The 24407-nt window shown below is 37.6% G+C and overlaps 1 protein-coding gene across 1 annotated transcript in view; it reads left to right on the top strand.

Annotated features, from left to right (window-relative positions):
* Positions 1-4061: 4061 nt before the first annotated feature.
* CNNM2 (Metal transporter cnnm2) overlaps positions 4062-24407 on the top strand; it is a 70225-nt gene continuing 49879 nt past the window's right edge. The window contains exons 1-4 of the mRNA XM_051216265.1: positions 4062-4170; positions 6125-6231; positions 8034-9049; positions 19221-19578. Coding sequence (XP_051066836.1) covers positions 8048-9049; positions 19221-19578 — 1360 coding nt within the window. The 5' untranslated portion in view covers positions 4062-4170; positions 6125-6231; positions 8034-8047. The remainder of the gene's footprint in view (positions 4171-6124; positions 6232-8033; positions 9050-19220; positions 19579-24407) is intronic.

The following is a 24407-nucleotide window of genomic DNA, read 5'->3' as shown; positions in this document are numbered from 1 at the left end:
ATCCTTGAGAATTGTATAATAATAATAATGATAAAAATTTATTTTCAAATAACAGTTTGTTACATGAGGCATCCCAGTTTACAGGCAAGATCAAATTGATACAAATGATACAATATCCACTGTAGTAAATTACATAGCTGGGTTGTTAATTTATAAGATATGAATGTAGGTTTTAATCAGTACTACAGTTGGCACGCTTCACGAAAGTTGCGTTGCGAATGTGCAACTGATAGTCAAGGATAGGTCCATTGAAGGTGGAGCTTCTAAATGTCTCAACCTTATGTCCCTTTGGAATGTCTAAGGCTTTGAGGATGGTGCAGGATAAAATCTTTCGTTCCATATCACAAGGGGGCTGAAAAAGGGGGCAAGTAAAAAAAACACGAGGGGCAGAGTAGCCAATATTCATGAAGGAATGTTTGAGGTATGATTACTTAGTCTAATTTTCTTTTATTAAGGTATTTGTTAAGAAAGAGCATTTTAATAGGTTAAAGAAAATAAGTGTTAACAAGGTGTGAGTGGACATACAACTGACAAATGGAGGCGATTCGGAAAGGAGCTGGGAGTATGGGATTATGTGTGATTATAAAATAAAATATAGTGCTAGAAACAGTATTGTGATATACAATTGGCTGTCTTCCTTTAATTATCGAAGCTATTAGAGCCCCTTTAGTTTTTTTGTATTATTTTTTTCAGGTATTATAGGGTCTTGAGTAGGCTTTGTATATTAGCGAATTGTCAGTTTAAGAAAGCGAAGTGGGCTTTTCCGCTAAAGCCAGAGTTTTTAATAAGCTCTATGCTTCTTTTCCGACGAATATGGGGGAATGTGCTACAATATTAACATCGTCATCTTCCTTGGTTATAGCCCGGGTTTGGAACGTTTCGAAGTAATCCTCAAAAGCATCGAAATTTGAATGTATGTCCGACCGTCCCAATCACAGGATCCTGCTCGCGACGCCAATTCGGTATTTCGAATTATTTAAATTGTAGCATGTACTAAGAATCCCAGAAATAACGTAATCGGATCAAGAAGTAATAGACAAGCACGAACGAATGTCGAAATACATTCGAACGTGCGCAAGGATACAAATCGGGCGAAAAAGGAAAGTAAACTTAAATACGTGTGTTTTTAACATGCAATAGCATATAAAAAATTTCCACACAATGAGGTTTCTACGATAATACACACATATTAATGAGCACATTAGAAAAAATGTTTGTTTTTGATTTTTTTTGGCACAATAATACTAAAAACTGAGAAAAAAGAAAATGTTATGTCACAACTGACTCATGATTTCAACTTGTGAAATTTCTAAAACTCTCCACAAAACCCATTCTGATAAAATGTTATGTGTTATCCTACGTACAATAATTTGTCAAGTGTTCCGAAAACCTTACTCTTCCTTCAGAATGTGGTGTTTTAGGCCAGTCATCACCGAAATTCCTTCGTGATTGTTGGTCATTAGGAAAGGTATCGTAGTTGTTTGGCTGGTGTCATCAAAGTGCACGGAAAAAAATCAACATAATTGGGGTTTTCTTCTAAATACACATTTTTAAGACGGTCAGTGCTAACATTATCGTCAGTTCCTGCTCCATCAATGATGGAGGAATTTGAATTGTCCTTTGTATCTTCCTTTGATGGGTCGTTGTGATGAATCTCGGAGTACTAAAACCTTTGTACCATGTGTCATGCGGGTTGGACGAAAAAATCATCTGACTACAGTTGAGTAGAAACAAGTTTGACTAAGCGCATGGTATTTGTAAACCTGCTCGTGTAAGAGTTTATATTCGTATTCATTGACGAAGGTCAAGGATCCACGGATTCACCTGGAAGCCGAATTATCGTTTCATAAACGAGTTATACTGTAATGTATCCAACTCCAGCATTCACCACACAGCGAATATCCAGTAAAACGAGTGGAAGAGCGTCAGTTCAATGGAATGATTTTACAGCTGAGGGTGAAGCTTTCAACTGTCAGTGAAACCGTTCTACCGACCCGTTTGCTTGCGAGTGGAAGGTGGACGCTCGGAATCGTTTGATATCTAGTAGTATAATAAGACAATGGAAAAGTCCAGATTCAAACTGACGAAAGGCTGTCGTAGCTTAATACTCACAGCTCGACGAAAGCCCAAGCTAGTGTCTTAGCAGTGTTATGCTTGATAGACGTTGCTGCTGCCAAGTGTGTGAAACAGTCTACAGGTGTTAAGAGGTAACAATCATTTTGAATCTGGCAAGAGGTATGCCAAATGTGGATGAAAATGCTAGAAATGAGAGTAGGGAGTTGCGAGAGAGCCTAAGGGACATTTGTTGTACCTGACCTCCCCAGACATCTAGCACTTTATACAGGAGCGTGCCCACTCCCTCGCGTCTTTATTCATCCAAGGTCAACGAAATCGTTCTGTTATGAGTTTCATGGCCGTTCGGACCCCTGGATAAGAGGGTTTATGCGACGTATTGAAAACGTTGCGTCCACATTGTTTCAGCACGCTTGGGTGATCCCTGCCCGCAGATATGCCATGTACTGTTGATTCTTTACCTGTTCCCACCTGTTCAATACATAGTTTTAGGATTGTTGAAGGTAGCTTGTGATGAAGATCAGTTCATTATTTTTGAGGGTGAGCGAGTTCAAGAAGGTCGATTCCTTGAAAACCGTTAAAGGAAATTATACGAAACAAGATGTCTGCCACTAAATTTTTAGCCCCAGAAATAAGTTGTATATTCGAAGAAAGCTGTGAAAGGCAGTCCAGTTGTTGAGACTTTCGAGGAAATTTTTGTCTGAAGACGAGCATAGAGAGAAGTTGAGAGGTTAGCGGTCCGTGAACAGAGTGAATTATTGGCCCTCCACAAAGTGTTGAAAGTAGCTGAAACTGCTTTACCTCGATTCAGTGTCTCGCAGCCGTCTCGGGAAGAATGCCTAAAGCTGTTGTTCATCCACTACGGTAAGACTCCCTCAAGTGAATAGTCGGATGAGCCTACTGAGATACTAATAGATGCTTTGGTGTTCTGATGTGTGAGTGTGGTTGTCTATGCGGCATTTTCCTTCTCTCGGAGAATGCATTGCGGCATCGTTCGAGTTGATGGTTTTCGCATTTCCACGAAGTTAGTCTGCAATGATCTTATGAGAGACGCACGATTCAGTGCGAACCATCGATAATGCTGACCAGGCCCTTGAACGTACACAACTGTTTGACTGTGGTTGTTTCTCGGTGATTCAGGATGACGGCCACCTTGCTTTCTAGAGGGCAGATGTCTCATGTATCAATACTGTGTCTGAGAAACCAAGAGTTGATTCCATTCTGATATCTCTGAATGTTTACAGTTATGCCGTGCGTTTGCACTCGTTCGTAAACATGATCCGGATGCTACTGATGAGATTCTCTGTCCGGGCGTTCAGTCAAACAATCAACTATATATGTGTGTACAAAGTTGAGACCTCTAAAAACGTCATTGACGAATCTGTGGAAAGTTTGAGCAGCACTTCTCAGGCCGAAATGCATACGTACAATTCGTAGAATCAGAAGGAAGGGATGATAGACGTTTTAGGAATATCGTCAGAAGCCGTGGGAATTTGATTACATCGATTTTCGAAAAGAAAGTCGTACCTTTTAAAGTAGTATTATTTATCCGAATCAGAGCTAAAACGAATATTATTCTGGTCGAAGGATGTTACTGACTACACCAAAACGTAGTAGAAACTCAGAAATTGAATGATGTACTAAAATATTGTGAATAACAACTTACTGAACTGTCAGCAGAAATAATATCAATGAAGGGTGCACAAAAGTGATTCTAAAGAGAGATTTTGGTGAATAAATTTGAACAGAATGTTATAAACATTGGTTTTTAGTTCAGTAAGCACACTACAAGTCAAATATTTCACAGTCGTTACCTTAAAGAACTAATTGCTTATTTCACGGTGAAACCGAATTTTAATATTTGAAAAACGCCAATTAATCTTCGATTTTTGGCAGAGATTTCAGTAAAGTATCTTTAGAAAATAATATGTATTCGTGTTTTAAATCACTTCTTTGTTGCATTAATTTGGCCTTAGGGTAAGCGCACTGTTTGACCGATTTTTGATATCGTGTTTTATTTACAAATCGCTTTGCATCATGCGTGTCTAATGAACAACCATCAAAACAATTTGCTGTCAAAAAAATAATAATTTAGCGGTAAAAAAGTCATTTTTTTCGTCTTCGGAGATATTTCATCAATTTTTCAGTGGATTTTAGTATTTAAAAATAATTTAATGAACTGATGCTGTTGTGTGTGTATATTTATCTTAAAAATTAAATTTTTATGCTTCCAAAAGTGGTATATTGCTATAAGGTTCCAGACGACATCCTTCTATGATTATCTTTCTAGAGGCTATAAACCCAGTCCCCCCTATGTTCGGGAAACTTTTATCCGTTTTTGGGAAATTTCAGAGAAGCCGTTATAGAAACGTTTGGATAACGGCATAAAAGCTTCAAGATTTCCCCAGATTTGGGAAAGTTCCCCAATATTTCGCCAAAACTTTGGGGAAGACCATTGAACTTTGGGGAAAGCCCCAAAATCGGGAAACTGGGAAGTCTATAGTATAAATCCAGTGATCGGTATCCGTTGGTCTGTATATGATTGACCAACGTTTACTCGTATGTTAGGTGCGTTTTTTAAAATGAGTTGTAATGAGTTTTCATACAGTTTTTCCGTGAGTTTAGCTACCGAGTCGTCTGTCACTATCTGTATTTTGTCCTTGATTTCACCTTCGTCTGTACAACAAAATAATACCTCTTAACATCATAGGGGTACGTTTCCCGAGAACTGGACAATTTAATTGATAGGGCCAGTAAACAAGTCGAAAAAATTGCGAACACGTGATTTTGTCTTCACTGTACTTTCCGATACTGACAACTATAATTATTTGTGGTAGCAACATTGAAAAACATTTATTTCTAATTAACTCCGACTTCACGCATAGATTAACGCTGTTCCATTAGTCGGAGAACCCCGTTTCTTTAAATCTAAATTCCCTTATTTTCACTTATTTTCTGTGATGAATAATGTGAGTCATACCTTGGTGTTAAAATTATATCTGGAACATTGAAGCGTACTCTAAGTGATCCCTAAATAGTCTCTGAATGTTTGTCATTCCTACAAAGCCTTAACAAAATGATTACATAGGGCACTAGAAACAGTTCATCATAATTTACCCTAGTGGTTTGTATAAGGTTCTAGCTATTACACCGATTTTCGTAAGGCTTTATGGCAGCTCGTTTCTCAACCAGCAGTTAGGGGTGGTTTCCTTAATATTTTTCGTGCTTTTATCCCACTAATTTCTACTTTCTTGAGACGTATCGTTGATGGCTAGTCTTTTCAATCACCATTTATACTGTTACCACCTCTACGATTCTAGTTTTTGGCCTGAGACTTTCATTTCTCTGTCAGCTAGTCAGTAAGCTACAACGTAGGACCAGGCACACTTATACGCCGGTTTAAGTTGCTATAGCTCATTATCACAAAATGAACACCGAGTTCATAGAAGTAGCTACTTCATTGGTAGTAATATATAAAAGAAAGAGTGGAGAAAGAATTAATTCATAGAAAGGGAGTTATAAAGTAATTTTAATCTCACGGTGTGAAGGAAGACAAAGAGTGTATACACCGGCACCATTTTGATCGGTTCTGAGCAATGTTACCCAGCGTCTCCAGCCATCTCTGTGCTAATGGGGTATAGCAGCTTGAACCAATAAACATACTCTTCAGTTTCTACGTTTTATCTGGCTGACCAGATAACTCTCTACGTTTAACCCCAGTTCTGACGTTCTCTTTTTGACCTGAAGCGTAGTTGAAAATTAAATTTCATTCAACCTTTTGAATACAGATGAAAGTGTCTCAGATATATTTCCTATTTCGTAAATGTAAGTTGGTATAACAAGACCAGTGTATATGCAGACATTATTTAATGATATGAAAAATGTCCGTTTTAAAGTAAAAACTGGCATCTTTAGGTTCTTGGATAATTATACTACCACTGCATTAAAGAACATGAGTTAACGTTTTCGAGAATTTCTATAGTTTGAACTTTGTACATGTATCCCAATTAGTTGCTACAGGATAAGCTAACGATTTACGTCTGCCTTTCAGAAAAGAAGAAAAGTGAGAAGTTTCTGAATCACACAGATGAATCTAAATAGAGGATTTATGCTTGGTGTTCAGAAGCTTTAACAGATGATCTCTCAAGATTTTTTGTGGTAAGTCGAATATTATATAATTTTGATATCTTATGTACAATTAACTCAAAATAAAGTAGCAAACGCTTGACCGAAACATAATCTTTCCAAATTAGGCAAAAGGTGTATTGATAAACGTGCTTTTAGCTAATATATTCAATATGACTGCGATGTATTTGACTGTGTGCCTCACAAATTTCGTATTAATTATAAACATTCCACTGCAACTTTCCTTTTCTAAGGAGTTAGTCCCCTTACATGCTAACCGGGTGTTAAATACTTTTTATTGGTGTATGGTATGATTTAAATGGGTGCTATTCTGAATATTGTAAGTGAAAATGTCTGTTCTGTTTTATCCGTGGCTTACGAAAAGTAGTGAGCTTTTTATGTAGTATAACTAACTAAATATTAAGATCACTGGCGAAAAAAGCCTTATTAAGATTTTAAGTCTCACCCCATCCGTCGGTATGTTAATTGGCTTGTCGTCAATATTTTCCTCTAATGCAGTACTTATCTCCGCTCTGTTACAAAACTATGACATTACTGTCGGAGCTAATCAGAATTAAAACTCTGAGTACTATGTTTAGTTGGTTTGCCTGCAGTGAGAATCTATGATGAAAGCTGCAAGTCGCTTGTTAAATTTGCTTAGCCACACTATTTACGATCATTCCATCATGCACGGCCGCAACATGAAATACGATGTTAGCCGAGGGTATGTATCACACATAGGATCGAAAGCCTTTATAACCTCGTTATAAGTAAATCAGTTTGATAGATCTCTCTGAACTGAAGACGTTTTCTCTCAGATGAGACCTTATTACGCCCGATCCTGTGTTAATGGTGCTTTGTAGTAAACTTTCATTGGGTTCCTCAACTCCTCTGTATTTCAGTGTCTTCTGAGTTTCCATATATCCATCCTTTTCTGACAAAAATCACTGTGACATTTAGGGAAGGTAAAGTACTTGCTGAGGTCAAAATTCTCTTTTCGTTCTTACCCCTTAGAGCTAGTAGACTCAATGAAACGAGTGAATTTGAGTCTTTCCTGGGCTCTAAACTATAAAGGGAAGTAATTTTCTTACTACGGGTCTTAGGGATTTACTCAGCGATGCAGTGCAAAACGCTTTTAATCACATTGAGATCCAGTCACTTGATTTACTCCTCTGGGTACATATCAATTTTAGCGAGGATGTGTAATCTTGGACTTCATTCATTCACTTGGAAAAGTTGTTTTTACCGAGTGGCTCCAGCTCAATAATTTAGAAACTAGATTTCTAACTAATTCGTTATGACTCATGATTGGATATATAACAAACAGTAGAAAAACATCATTTTTGCTGCTGTTCAGACTCCTTTTGTCCATTTGGTAAATTGGCGAGTATGAACATCACATGCATGGATTCATATACCACCTCAAGGTCAAGTGGGTAGGTGAGAAATTGCGAACGAGGCACGTTACTGAAGGAAGTCAATTATGTACACAATCAAGGTAGGATTGTATATCCTTGCCTGAGTTGGAATGAAAATCATATGTATAACTACAATTAATGTAGATTATGATTCACTTTTGCAAATAAACCTTCCTACTCATCTTCATTTTTTGTTTGCATAGTGAGTTTGTAGAATGTATGCATCGTATTGAGCCGCAAACCACAACATATTTATTCTTTCATTGTATCCCATAACTGTTTCGAAATAGATTTCACCTCAAATGTATTCATACTCTTAGTATGGGTTATGGAATTACATTGTGTCATGTGTTAATGTTTATTAGAATCATATATTGCTTGTATAAAAACGACTGTTTTTATTTTATTTCCATTTAGAGCATTTAATCAAAATGAAACTGGATATAATACTGATTACAGTTTTTCTGAAACTCTTACCAATCTACTGCACTCCTACGGAGCCTGTAATATATGGCATTCTCCCAGATATCTATAATTCAATCACTGATAATATCATTGTACTTCCTTCAAATAAACCTGTTCATCTTAGTATGTTTGGCTTGAAAATGGATTATATTAGTCATATTGCCTTTGCTTCAATTAAAAAACCACGTAATTCATCATGTGAACACGAACGTGTAACTAGTTCATTTGATGCTTTGCCAGAAAATTCTTTTGTCAGTACCAGTATAATTAGTCTACGCGAGTTGTCCACTAACGAGGTCGCTTTTTTTCTATGCATTCGTGTCACTCCTACTTCATTACCGAAAACTGACTCTTCTCCAAATCATACCAATATTGATGGTAAATGGATTTTTGCTGGCGATGGTGGTGGTACTGACAGTGTATCGGATTATCGTTTATCATTTCGAACTACAACTACTCTCATGCCTTTATGGGTTCAAATAATTTTAATTATATTATTATTTTTTCTTTCGGGCTTATTCAGTGGTTTAAATTTAGGTTTAATGTCTCTTGATAAAACTGAATTGAAAATTATTGAAAGCGCTGGTTCACACAATGAGAAAAGTTACGCAAAAGCTATTCGCCCTGTACGAGAAAAAGGAAATTTATTATTATGTACGCTTTTATTAGGTAATGTTCTTGTTAATACTTCATTAACAATTCTAATGGATGATTTAACTGGTAATGGTTTGTTTGCTGTAATTGGATCTACAATTGGTATTACATTGCTTGGCGAAATTATGCCGCAAGCTGTATGCTCACGTAATGGATTAGCTATCGGTGCTAAAACACTTTGGTTAACAAAATTGTTCATGTTACTTACATTTCCTATTGCATTCCCTATAAGTTTTCTATTGGATAAAATATTGGGTGAAGAAATCGGTCAAGTATATAGTAGAGAAAAACTTGGAGTTCTTATACGTGAACAAGTGAGTTGTTTAATATTGTAATACTTTTTAAATAAATATATATAACAAATACGCGAACCAGATTCATAAAACCTTTAGTTTACAAGACCTAAAACATATCAATCTTTATCAACATACTCGTCAGTAAGATTGTCGCATCTCTGTTTGTATTGTTCAGAACGCTATTGCTAATCCTCTTCCAAGTTAAGGTCATCAACTATCTCATCGTCTTCATATTTTCTAAATGTCGTATCTGAGTGACTCGTTTACATTCCAGGAGCAAAAAGAAATCCGAAGAGCAGAGGGGGTGATTTAACGTAATGATGGTAGAACTATGAGCCTGAAGGTGTGGAATAATCACTACTAAATATACAGGTGCATCCTCTTGATGGAACAACCATCTTATTTATTTATTTATTTGGACACATGAATATTGGTACAAGAGAGCGCCAATATATATGCGCCACACAAAACAATGAAAATTCGAGAGGAATACAAAGAAGAAAAAAAAAGCTAAGGAGCGCAACAAAAAAAAAGAGAGAACGATAACGAAGAGATTGGTGTAAGGTAATGTACTAGTAATCAGGGAACGCAAAGGTACAATCGGAAGAAACCTTTCAGGTAAGGGAGACACAACCACTTTTTATGAAGAAAGTAAAAGAAGGTTACAGCAGGATCGCCATTGGCTTCTATTCTGAGCCATATCTGATAACGTCTCTAGCCACTGTGTAGCACCATCTCTCAGACCCCAACCAGGGAGTCGTGAAGGACCAACACAAGCCAGTCCTTTGCAGCTTTCTTTCATGCCACGACACCATGTCATGCACTGACCACCTCTCCGCTTCTTCCAACCAGTCCCAGAGTCGGCAAATAATGCACGACGTGGAATTCTCTGGGACGACATTCGTAGAACATCTCCAAGCCACCGAAGTCGGTGTTTCAAGATGGTAACACCAATTGAATTATCATCTCTGTGCCCGAACACACGATGCCGAGCCTCTGCATTACTGACATGGTGTTGCCATTGAATGTCAGCAATCCTTCGGAGACAGCGATGATCGAACACAGAGAGTCGTCTAACGTCCTCAACTCGGAGAGGCCAGGTTTCACAAGCATAGAGCAAAACTGCTCTCACCGACGCGTTGTAGATCCGACCTTTTACAGCCAGACTAACATCACGAAGGCGCCAAAGATGGCCCAGATTGGCATAAGCCGCTCTGGCTTTCACTATACGTGCATTGATCTCATCACTCACACCCCCACCAGCACTTATGCAGCTACCCAGATACACGAACTTCTCGACTACGTCTATCTGCTCACCATCCAGGGTGAGTACAGGATTGGAATCCTGCCAGTCTTGTAGAAGTACTTTGCACTTCGAAGGTGCAAAGCACATACCATACCTACGGACACTGATTGCCAACTGATTAAGTGCGGATTGCATGCCTTGGGCATTATCGCACAGTAAGACAATATCGTCCGCATACTCAAGGTCGAGAAGTCTTTCTCCAGGCAACAGATCCACACCACCATTACTTACATTCATCAGAGCTGTTTCCAGAATGTCATCGATGGCAAAGTTGAAGAGGAATGGTGAGATTGGGCAACCCTGCCTAACCCCACTGCTCGAATGGAACAATGGAGAGAGGTGGTTGTATGCCCTCACTCTGCCTGAGGTGTTTTTATATAGGGCTTTTAGGATGTTAATAAACTTCTCAGGCACACCCTTCTTCAATAGACAATCCCAGAGAACAGTCCTGTCCAACGAATCGAAGGCAGCCCTGATGTCAAGAAACACTACGATTGTTGGCCTTTGATAAGTATGGCGATGTTCTAACATTTGGCGGAGGGTGAAGATATGATCAATACATCCTCGACCAGAACGAAACCCAGCCTGCTCCTCGCGAGTCAATCTTTCTCGGGTTTTGAACAACCTACGAAGTATGACGGAAGCCAATAGCTTGGACGCAATCGGAAGTAGACTTATCCCCCGATAGTTGTTGCAGGAACGACGTGAACCATTTTTAAAGATAGGGACAACTATCGACTCATTCCATGACGTTGGTACACTCTCTAGTTCCCAAACCTTTGTAAACAACGTCGTTAATTCCTTAGTCAAAAAGTCACCACCATCTTTAAAAAGAGCCGGAGGTAAGTCATCTGTGCCAGGTGATTTGTAACGCTTCAAGAGTTGGAGTTCCTTGCGGACTTCCTCCTCGTTTGGTGGATCAGTCGTCACCGGCCATGGAGGGCAGGACAGTCTGACCGATGTTGCCGGAGCAGCAGGCCAGTTGAACTGCCCTTCGAAAACTTCTGCCCATCGTCCAAGACGTCGATGGATGTTAGTGATTGGCATCCCATCATCCTCGCAGATTGTTTCACTCACACCAGACTTCTTGCTGCCAGTGGCTCGGATGAGCTGGAAGAGCTTCCGGTAGTTACCAGATGCAGCTGCTGCTTCCAGCTCATTAGCACGCATCGACCACCAGGCTTCTCGGTCCTTACGCAAGCTTTGCCCAATTTCTTTACGTAACATCCTTCGTTTATGGTCAAACTCACGGTCACCCGGAGTAGACCGACGGGCTTCAATGAGTTGTAAGGAACCAGAAGAAACCCAGTGCTTAAAAGCGGGACGTTTCGCAAACCCACAACTGACTGTTCCCGCCATTTTCATGGCGTCATGCAATTGCAACCAATGCTCATCTATACTTTTCGGTGGAGTGGTAGCTAGCCTAGAGGCTAGCTCGGTTCGATACTTATTTGCAACAGAAGTTGCAACCAGCTTGCTAATATCAATCCTTTGCTGGCGGTCACTTCGTTGTCCACTGAAAAGTAAGGCAAGATTGGCGCAGACCAAGGCATGGTCAGAGTCCAGATAGGTACTCCAAAAGGAGCGGCAGTCTTTTACACAACCACGCCAGCGGTAGCTGATCGCGATGTGATCAATCTGAGTCCAGGCTTGGGATGCAGAGGGAGGACGCCAGGTGGCACATCGGCGATGACTGTGCCGAAAGTTAGTGCTAGCCAGAAACAGGTTGTGGTCTGTGCACAGTTGCAGTAGACGGTCCCCGTTATCTGACCTGCGACCAACGAGTCCCCATCGGCCACCTAAACGACTCTCTTCTGTGCCTAGACGCCCGACCTGAGCATTCAAGTCTCCGGCTAGTACTACAATATCTGTCGAACGCACTTTCTGGAGAAGAACAGATAACTGGTGGTAGAACTCATCCTTGATTGCATCCGGGCTGCAATCTGTCGGGGCATAGGCGGAGATGACGAAAAGACATCGTTTCTCACGCCGATTTCTTCTCACTTTGATGGAACTTTCTAATCTAACAGCACATAACCGACTGTTAATGGGGATCCAATCGACTAGTGCTGCCTCAGCTCTAGCGCTTAGTGCGACACCAACGCCAGCAAGACCAGACGAAGATGCCATAGGGTCCCCGGATAAACGCACGTAAAACAAGCTTTTCGAAGCGACAGATGGAGATCGAATTTGTAGTACTTCGCCAGAGTCTTGAATACGGGTCTCGGATAGACAACAAACATCAATATTAAGACTTTCCAAAGACATAGCCAGCCCTATCTGTTGACCAACCTGCATAAGTGTGCGAACGTTGAAGGCAGCCAGTTTGAATGGCGCACGTGGTTTCAGAAAAACTGCTTCAGTACTCATATTCGATGGTAACATACAATTTTCAACCGGACAGTGACTCGAGAACGTTTAGATACAGTCGGATTTCCACCAAAGACGAGCCGCTGTATAAGTATAAAGGAGGGTGAATAATGTGGAAAATAATAATAATAATAATAATAATAATGACAATAATAGTAATAATAATAGTATTAATAATGACAATAATAGTAATGATAATTATTTGAATCGACTGATTGTTTTTCGGAGCGAGAAAAGCAGTTGCCATAGACATAGAGTTCATCGTTTGTGTGTGGGCTGTGATACTGCCCGGGTGCCCAAACCGAAGCAGGTGGTTATCTTAGGGGGCCACTCCTCGAGCCTTTGACCTAAAGGTCTAACCCATAAGGCAGTGGAGCATCGTAAGGAGATGCAATCCCATGGTAGCCGGTGACCAGCGATTGGTTCATACGCCATTTGTTCCCGCAGGATACTGGAGCCCATGTGCACGATTGGTTTGGAATCCGGTTAAAGCGCCGGACATTCGCTTTTCGTCCTCTCAATTTCGTAAACAATACCCGTGATGTGAGAAGGCAGTGAGTAGGACTTCCCTGGCAGAGGCTGTATACGCGCGGCCGTGTGAGAGTATTTCGAGAGGGAGAGCGGACTCACCCCACTCTCGGCCATACCAGGGCATTCGGGGGCGAACAACCATCCATCAACATTAAACAAATTTATTAACATATGGTCTAACATGTTACCTCTATAACTAGCCCACAACACTTCATGGAATGTTAGGCGGTTGGAAGCAATCGCCAGTAAACTCTAGACCTTAGTCACGTGCTCGTTCTCTCTCACCGGCAAAAGTTGTCTTCAGTCTTCAGGGAACTGGTTATTTCTAGTGAATTCGAAGCTCTATCACTTAACTTCATAGTCTGAGGTGTTACAACAGCCATTTGGGCTTCAGTTGACCTTTCGAACCTAAGTGTTTGTGGGCGATTGATCATTGAGTAATGCCATGTTTATCTAGTATTTTGTAGCTGACCGAATTCTGTTGACTAACATTCAGAGTTCCTTACCAACTACGTCCATCTACTAAATATCTCAGCATAGTACATATGATGCCGAATCATTCAGACTAACTGTCACATAGCGATTTGATCACAGGAATCCGATCAGCACTAAAAGACTTGACAAACATGAAACCAATCACTACTCAATTACCAATCAACTGCAAATTTGTTGAATGTAATAAGACCTGTTCCCAAGTTTCACTTAAACTTTATTAACTCAAACCATTTTTTGAAGGAACCATATACATGTATATAAGTTTTCCGAAGGTCATATGAGAAACCAACTTTCAAGTTCACTAATTCAGAAGCAAGATAGTAACTCGTTGATAAGTTTAGCTGAGGATTGCACATGATCGCAATTTGACTGAAGTTGAAGATATAAATCATTGAACTGTCAAATTAATAGTCTACATAAATTATAGTCTTACAGATATAAAAAGGTTATATATCATGAATAAATAAAAAAACTAAGTCACTCAATTGTTTAATGAGTACGATGAGTTCAAGATCCCATAATGAACATCATCCGTGAAATGCTCATCTCGGGTTCTACTACTAATAACATTTCATCTAATTTATAAAACAAAAAACTAAGATTTTGTTTTGGAAATATTTTTGTTACATTAAATAACTTACCGTTACTAAGAGAACATACTCTTAGTTATAAGTGTATTATTGTTTTTAGGGTTAAAAACAAACTAGATTGCTTAAGGATTATAATTTAAACAAAAACAATAAACAGGATTATGAATGATAAAATGTTGGAAAACAAAACTTAATACTGTAAAAGGTTTCAGTTTATAAAAACATAAAGGTAGAAAATTGGAAGTTTACTTTTTGAGCATATTCATATATGAAGCTGTTATGAAGCATTTAAGTAGTGTTTCACCTTTGACAGGTTGATACAAAAGTCAGTTAATCAATTAGAAAATAGTGAATGTAGAGTTTGTAAACTATTTTTGTGTCTTAGTAACTTCATCGTTCTGAGTGACAGGAAAAAATCGAAATCATTATCAAGTAATTTAAAGACTGTAATGAAATTATGTTAAATCATTTGACACACTATAAAGTAGAGGATAGTTTTAATTCAACTAATCTAGTGGTATACGAAGGCCTCAAAATCCTGTGGTAGAACATATTTATAATTCTTCAAACCTTTTTCAGAAGCTCATACTCTTTGCTTAGATAAGAGTTAACTGTTTGTATTAATAGTATTTTTGCTTCAAGCAAATAAATACAATAGCATCAACCTTTTAACATTTAAATAGGTGACTCCTCACTGAAGTACCTAAAATATTATTATTTAACATTCACTCAATAGTGAAAACATGAAATAGTACTAATCAGTGCTCATGATTAATTAAGAATCATGAAAATGTTTAATAGAGGTTCACCACGAGATCTGTCGAACATGGGGGGGGGTTGTGAGTATGCACTGCAACTGTTAAGTGCTCCATAAGTTTTATTAGTATGTCAAATAAGGTCAATCTGTGTTGAACATTGCTTTAAAAATACATTTTTCTATTCTATGCAAGGAAAATATACTCACAGAGGGGTTTTGTGGAAATTGTAGTAATTTGATAATTGAATTCATGAGTCAATTGAAGCTAGACCACCATAGAAAACCTGGAAACACTAGACTGATAGGTTCTGGGTTCGAATCTCGCGAGGCGGGATCATGGGTGCTCACTGCTGAGGAGTCCCATACTAGGATGAAACGTTCGTTCAATGCTTCCAGGTTTTCCATAGTGGTCTAGCTTCAATTGACTCATGAATTCAATTATTAAAAATATACTCACTAAATAACTCACAACAGATCTAGTCATTGCCTTATATATTTATTTATTTCAACACATAAATATTGGTACAAGAGGGCGCCTAATATATATGCGCCACACTATATTTGTGTGTGTTGGCTGTGATACTGCCTGGGCGCCCAGACTGAAGCAAGTGGTTTTCTTAGGGGGCCACACCCCGAGCCTTTGACCTAAAGGTCAAACCCATAAGGCAGTGGAGCATCGTAAGGAGATGCAATCCCATGGTAGCCGGTGACCAGCGATTGATTCATACGCCATTTGTTCCCGCAGGATACTGGAGCCCATGTGCACGATTGGTTTGGAATCCGGTTAAAGCGCCGGACATTCGCTTTTCGTCCTCTCAATTTCGTAAACAATACCCGTGATGCGAGAAGGCAGTGAGTAGGACTTCCCTGGCAGAGGCTGTATACGCGTGGCCGTGTGAGAGTATTTCGAGAGGGAGGGCGGTCCCACCCCACTCTCGGCCATGCCAGGGCATTTGAAGGCATGTGAATTGGTGGATCCAGTAGCAGCACGTAGAGCCAGTAGCTAAGTAGATAACGCGATGGCATTTGAAGCGAACGGAACTTGGTTCGAGTCCCGGAGTCAACATCAACTCTGGGATGCAGATGCATCCAGTTAACGAGTCCCAGATAGAACGAAACGCACTTCCTGAATTCCACTGCTAGCGACTATCCGTCTTTGCTTGAATAAGTAGGATTTAATGTAGTAAATGAGTGTAGTCATTGCCTGTCAGTCTCTGAATCTTGCTTTACATATATCAGCTTTTTCAGTCTATTGGTATCTTTAGATATCATACAAAATAATATAACTGAAAGTTGTATGAAAGAATTTGTATTTAGTTAAATGCTAAAATCAGTCAACATTCAGTTGATTGTGAAAGTTATTAAAGATTTTATTATGAAATAGAATTGTGAAGTTTATAAAATGTATTTGTCCGAATTATAACTCAATCAATTGTAAATAAGATATAATGAATTTAGTTTTCCATTATAGAATAGATTTTATTATCATTATTATTATTATTGACACTTTACTAAACTAACAAATGATAAGAGCAGTTTAATTTATTGTTGCTTACTACTGAACTTACCGGAACTATTATAATTAGAAAAGAATTTAATTTTATGTAATTTGATAATCGAGTATAGATTCACTTGTAAACTCATACGCAAACCTCTATTATTATTATTTTTTGCGTGTAAAGGTTAGAAATAACGTGTGATAGAGTAAAATTGATAGTTCTAAGTTTAATATTTCAACTACTAATACTCACGATTCAGCGTACTTAAATGATAAGAATTCAATAGTATCATAAAGATCATTTATTGTTCATTATCGTTTACTCTGATAGTTATTTACTCATCAATCTAGGTTACATCATTTCTATGAGTAATACAACTTATGCCTATCGGTTTTTATAAGAACGTGAGTGACAATTACTTGCGATGTTATTCACAGTAACTGACGTTATAGTTACTATATATATATATATATACATATATATATATATCAAGATTTATCACATTACCATAGGAGTTCTGTGGGTACTGTCCAGTTCAAAATTAGTTAAAACGCACGAACTGACTTTAGCGAAAAAAAGCGAACCCATTTAAAATCGGTAGGTAGTCTCTGGTCAGCTGTTTAATCCTAATATTGGATTTGTCTACAGGTCACACCGAAGATCCCCTTCAAAGATTGGAACCAACTCCTTCAGTGGGCGTGTTACTTCTTGTTATGTCCTTTGGTCTGTCTACCCACTTTTGGTGCTGAGGGTACTTATCTAATCCAGATTAAGACCTTGGCGCGTTAGGCTGACTGACCTAACCTTGAGGCTAGTACGCGTGAGTTCGAAGTGGGGTAGAGAGAAGAAAACTATTCTACCACCTGATTGACTGACAAGCACGCGAATAAGAGAAGACAAGACAACTGGAACACTACTCGATCTATTCCTGATATCCTGATTTTCGGATTACTGTAAAAAGGTACATGAATAAATAGGTGACTAACCCGACCACAACGTACAATAATTAGGAAAAATACAATTATGTCCAAAGCCGGGAATTAGCGTAGAAAATAGGGTGCAAAATATTATGTTGAAATTACAGTAGCTTCGGAACAGAAAAGGGTATAGCAATGAATCATACATCGAACGAAAGTTTATGTTCTGTAGAACAGATTACGGACAAAAATAAATGTTAGTGTTTTACAAGCTTTGCATAAAATGAAATAACGTCCCGAAAAATAGCTTTGGTAGTTTGTCAGGGCTTCTTGTTTCTATTTTCACATCACTTCTAGACAAATTAGTTGACAGGTAATGTGGTTAGCACCATATCTCATGTTGAATGAATTTAAAAATGTAGGCCATTGAATTCCTGTTAGTCATCTATAAAGATGTTTTTTAAACAGATTAGGATACTTTATGTTCGTCATTAAAAAGAAGTAATTTTCTATTGTGTTTGTCCGTAGTAAGTAAATATATTAACTGCTAAATAGTTTGCTTTTGCTTTATCTGTGTATTAACTCTACTACACTAAATTATTTTTCCCAATCCGTGATGAGTCTTTCCAATAACATTAACATGTCGGTTTTTGACGGAAATGATTATTGTGTAAAATTTCCATTCAGACATCCTGTTACCTAATAACCGTATTCCAAACTGTAACTTGTAACATACAGCCCGTCGATATTGTTATTTAGGGTTGATCGGGCGTTAGCACAAACGGATTGAGACTGAAAAATATAGATCATTCGATTCCTCAATGGTTTAAAGGCATAGTCCTTTTTGGACCACCTAAGACCTTTATTCTTGATCCAGTATTCGTTCGTTGTTGCGTATCTGTGACTAGTCGCTCTGACCTGAATGAAAACATCTGTTAAATCCTCTTTACCTTTTCAGCGGCATCAGTTTGTGTTACGAATTATATACAACTTGTACAACATCTCTACAAAATTATCTTGATAAATAACTACTTATGATAAGTAATATAAACAATTTAAGTATACTTGTATCTAATGAACTGTATTTGAACAGAGATGGTGGTGATTATGTTTAATTTAAAAAGAAACTTAAGTGTTAGTTGAAATCGAACTACAGAACTCTAGATATCAAAGTGATCCAGCACAGTTTTAGTAAAAATGGGCTGCGCTAGCAGTTAATATTCATACTGGGACTCCAACCCAATAACTTCTACTTCAAAAGCCTACACATAATTCCCTGAGCTACTTATTGCAGATAGCCAATGACTTGTTCGACAGATATGAAATTGTATGTTTACATATATCACTATTGCAATACAGACAAATTCGGCTAATGAGTCCAAATAGGAGTAAACGTGTTTTTTAAATTCCACCACCAACCAGAGTCCATCTTTTACAAAACTTGTAAATAAAGACATTGTCGAGGCAATCTGTTTTATGATATACATATTCCAATGGATACTAATTAAATGGATTCTTTACTATTGACAACAGAGAAACTCAAACTTTTGCGTGCATAAATTAAACGAACTATCTAAATAAATACAAAACAGATAGAAATAATAGTAATAATCATAGTCGTATCTTTTTCATTATTTAAAATTTGTCATTATTCTTCTTCATAAATTATGATATTGTTTCATCCATTGTTTAACTTTATTTTATTTTCTTCTTTATAAATAAAGGCATTAGCTGGAACAGTAGCAACAGATGAAATGAATATTATTACTGGTGCATTAGCTTTAACTACTAAAACTGTAGCTGATGTAATGACACCATTATCTGATGCATTCATGTTATCTTATTCAGCTAATTTAGATTTTCATACAATGAATGAAATTTTCTCAAATGGTTATACACGTATACCAGTTTATGAAAATGATCGACAAAATATTCGATCTGTATTAAATGTAAAAGATTTAGCTTTTATTAATACAGATGATAAAGTTCCAGTATCAACTGTTTGTGATTTTTATAATCGTTCAATTATCATTGTATTGGATACAACTAATTTAGGAATGATGTTAAAAGAATTTCGTCAAGGTTAGTTTAATGTTTAGCATATTTATTTTTAGATACATTTCCTTGTATAATTTATCTTTTTAACAGTTTAGGGGTTGTGGAGATTGTTAAGTTTTTGATTGGGATCATGAACCGATTGATTTTAGCCACCATTGAAAACCTGGAAGCACTGGACGGCCGTTTCGTCCTATTGTGGGACTCCTCAGCAGTGCGCATCCACGATCCCGCTCGGGGGTGAAGACCCTGGGCTCGAATCCCGCGAGCGGGATCGTGGATGCGCACTGCTGAGGAGTCACACAATAGGACGAAACGGCCGTCCAGTGCTTCCAGGTTTTCAATGGTGGCCTAGCATCAATCGGTTCGTGATCTCAATCAAAAACTTATATTTTTAATTTTTCAAATTTGTGAAGATTGTTAAGTTCTATAGTTTACATCACAAACTTATCTTAGTTAAATAACTTTTGAAAATTTGGCAGCATTGAGTAACTGTTTAATCTTAGTATGAGACCCCTTAGCCATAAGCACTTACGACCCCACTGGGGATCGAACTCAGGACCTTGAGGTCTCACAGGTAGTGCTTAAAATTTAGGCCACTGAGTGAGCATTCATTAGTTTACATTTTTTACTTCATCATCAATTCTTTACATCTATAATAATAATAGTAATAACAATAGTAGTGTGTTCACTAGTTACTACTCTAGAGACGAAATTCCTGAAGTTTTAATGAGGTGTGGTCAAGTGGAGTTTAATTGTACTGAGAGCGGGGCTGTTACTTACCAGTAGCACTCGGTAATGGTTTCGCAATATTGCGAACCGATTGAAGTTACACAACTAAACCACTGGATCCAAACTCAATAATCTAAAAGCTAAGTCGTCACCTGAAACTCCTAGGTAAATTTGTGACAATGTCGTGGATGCTCATTATTCCATATTCTCGTAATAGGACTAAACATCTGATCAACGATCCCAGGTTTTCAAAGGTTGTCTAACTAAATTCTGTCCGTGATATAAACTATAATATATCATTTACTTAGTGTTCTCCTCTAATTATGCCTATGTATAGATAATGTAACCTATTAACTATATTTATAAGTTTGTTAAGCCAACTCTAAACCAGCTGTATGTGTAAAGACAGCTACTTAAAACGTAGCAGATATACCTTAGTGAAAAATGTGAGTATATATATATATCGCTACTTTTGAAAATGTATTGCTGACATCGGATGAAAATATTATGCTGGTAATATTGAGGTTCAGCAATGTAGGTTCAAAAACAGTAATGATATAATTAGTGTTAACATCCTAAAATATTCACCTCAGTGGCTTGAAGATTTTTCAAGGATATCGTCCTAATGGCTTCTATATTGTACATTAATGTTTGACTTTGAGACTAGGTGTAAAAAGTTCAGAGATGGTCAGTTTATAACCTGGCGCCGTTTTAGTAATAATAATGGCTATATAGAATTAACGTTTGCCTCTCCATCAAGACTATTTGGTTGGGATTCTAGAGACGGTGCAACTCAGTGGCTTAAAGCATTATCAGACACGGGTCAGATTAGAAACTGATGATGGTACTACTGTAGTTTTCTTCTACATTCTCCGTAAAAACGAAAAGAACTCTTCTAATTGAAAGAAATCCTTTGTGGCTGTATTTTTACCTGAACTATGTAACTTAAGGTGCAGTATTCTAGTTTAATTTTCTTTTTTTAGTTGTATTCTCAATATTATCTGTTTATTTGTTTGACCTATACTTTTGGTATCCTGTTGTACCAGAATGTATGCATACTACACACAAATAAAAATTAATAAGTACATATTTTTCTATTCGGACAATTGATTTTCGAGTAGGTTTTGTTTATAAAATGTTTTCAATTTATATAATACGGTCAATTTAAACACGTGATTGAAATCTTGTAGTACAGTCGAAGCTAAGTCTAAACCATTCTATCCGAGCAGAATATATCGTTAGTCACTTTGTTATGTATACCGTTCTAGTATAGTTTTGTACTGTTTCCAGTTAACTGTTACAGCATTACTCTACTGAAACTCTAATTAATTCTCCATATTACAGTACTGGTATTTAGTTTGTAAGTGTTTGTATTTTCCCGTCTGTAATTCTAACAACTCCAATCGATCAGTGTCTATTGGCACATGTACATGCTGTGCGGATTGCCTCGATATTTCAATTAGCCACAAAACTTAATTTCTCATAAGATAACCTGTCGATGGTTGAAGCAATTGGTACTGAAAAGATGGATAGTGGCTAGCAGTGGAATTCAGGACGCGCGTTTCGTCTTATTTGGGACTTGTCATCTGGATGTAACTGCATGCCAGAGTTGATATTCACTCTGCGACTCGAACCCAATACCGTTCGCTTCAAACGCCATCGCGCTATCCACTTAGCTACTGAGTCCTGATAATAACAATCTGAAGATAAAATTAAAAACAACACTAAGTGAATTCAAATGGTACTGGGTTTAAATCTGGGTGGGAAATTGGAGGTCGAAACGCAAGCATATTCATTTGATAAGTCCCTCCCCCCCCCGAAAAAAACGAAACGCTTTCTGGATTCCGATGCTAGCTAGTCTGCAACTTTAATAAAAAAACTCTTATTTAATGTTATCAAATAGAACATATTCTCACACAATACCTAAGTGTTTCCATAATTTATAGCTACCTACTGAATTATTGAAAATATTCATTTCATGAGTTTATCTATTCAAACTATGTTTTTTTGTTAAAGTGGCATCATAATGAAAATAAAAAAGTAAACATCAAGACATAAATTGCCTGACAACTACTATCCTTTTTTATTCACTAAAATCTTGTGTTATCATTTTGTTGTTTTCACCACATTAAATCTAGTTTTTTTTTGAGTAATGGCTCAATCGTTCAGACTGGGACAAATTTGCGCTATCCTAAGATACCATACCATGTCAGTACGACAAGATAAAATAAAGAAAAATGAGTAGCAAGGTAGTCGAAATAATCATAACCATGATTAGAAGGACTAAACATTAAGAATCCGGTTTAAGAAGAAAAAGTGAAAAAGTTAAACGAAGAAATACTGGAACTCAGAGTCGATATGAAGATGAAGAGTGAATACATCTGCATGTCATCTAACGTCTTCAAACACTGATTGCAGTTATCTTTCAGAACCCAACCAGGTAGTCTGCATCAACTAATATGACTCCGATCAACAATCGATGACCTAATGGATTGGTCCCACTTCATGGTTTCCCCACCCCTAACTCTTCCAAGTTAATTGTATTATAGCCATTATTACATGTCGAGGTAGGAGGTGAGTGGGCATACGAAACACTTGTCCGGGACAAATCAGCCGATGAGAACTCAAAACCTCACCAATTGATTCCCCATCTTTGCCTAGTACCTTGCATCTAACCTTAACAGTGTCCATCCGTTTCTTCCACAATACATGAGCAGTGTTTCGAAGAGACTTGTGATCAGAAACATTTGTCTTTTACCCTAATAAACCCTATCCTACATACATAAAGGAATACAGAATTATTTTCTGTGTAGTATACTCTTTCTTTGGTTGGTAGGTAGGCATCTCGCCTCCTACAGCTAATGTAATTTGACACAATCCAACCGAGATTTCTGAATTTTCTCCGTGATTTTTTCAGACAAGCCACTAAGAACCTGCTACCAGAGTTGATGAGACTTCCAAGACAATTGAAGTAATCATCACACTCAGCTACTTCACTTCTTATGATTAATCTAGGCGATGACGCAACTACTGATGAATTAAAACAACCAGCTTTCGATATATCTCAAACTCCCAACTTCCTGGAGTAATTGATCAATTTTGCGGAGATTTTGGGGGAAAATGCACCAAAAAATTCCATTGGTCTGAGTTTTCTTAAAGATTTTCACTGACTGAGGAAATCTATATAGATCTCAGGTTTTTGAACCTAACTTCAACTACTTCGTTTCTGATGTCTGGTTAACGTATTTCTAGGATTCAGATGAAGATCAGGATCAAAACAGGGTACATGGGTGAATACTAGCACTTAGTAGATGAGTTACGGTGCCTCGAACACTACTACTGCAAGTTTATATTGGACATTATTGTTCATTACAAAATAATGTGTTTGTAACGGCTAGTTACACTACCTCTCTGGCCAAAGTAATCGAAATCAAAGCAGGATTCGAACCCATGACCTACTAGTTGAAAATGGAACCTATGAGCCACAACTTCACACATGGTTACACGTACTTTCTAACTTGAAAGTCTAGATATTGTCTCCATGTTTTAGTGTAAGCTTAGTTACTTGAGATGATATATAGTGAGCCTACGGTATACTATCGAGCCAGTCAGGAAAGCGAAAGCAAATTCAAAGTCATAGCGCGTATATCAATTTAGTATGACGTCATCAATCAAGAAACTATAATTAATTGGGTTGAACTATATTATCAAGAATAAAACGTACAGTTTAGGGTTAGGGTTGAGGATTTAGAGTTAGATTTAAAATTACAGTAGAATAACCACATTCTTTACATTTTAATCTTAAATCATAACCCTAGTTTTAACGTTAATTCTAACATCCAAAGCCTAAATCCAAACCTTGAACTTCTATCGTAATCCTAAACTGTAATGAGTTAGAATCTATGGTAAACTTAGGAATTTCATTCATCATGTAAAAATAATAAATTCCGTGTAATTCCTTTCATTTCGTACAACAGTTCGTCCATCCATTCTTTTTAAAAATATTTTCTACCTTTTGATTGGTTAAAACGGGTGAAATTAGATCTCAATTTTGTTTAGCAGCATAATTTCGTTTTACTGTGATATATTTGATGTTCACTTTCTTGTAACTTAGTCAGTTGGAA

This window comes from Schistosoma haematobium, chromosome 4 (assembly GCF_000699445.3).
Source record: "Schistosoma haematobium chromosome 4, whole genome shotgun sequence".
Lineage (NCBI taxonomy): Eukaryota > Metazoa > Platyhelminthes > Trematoda > Strigeidida > Schistosomatidae > Schistosoma > Schistosoma haematobium.
Note: the sequence above shows the minus strand (reverse complement) of the source record. Positions and strands in the feature narration are given on the sequence as shown.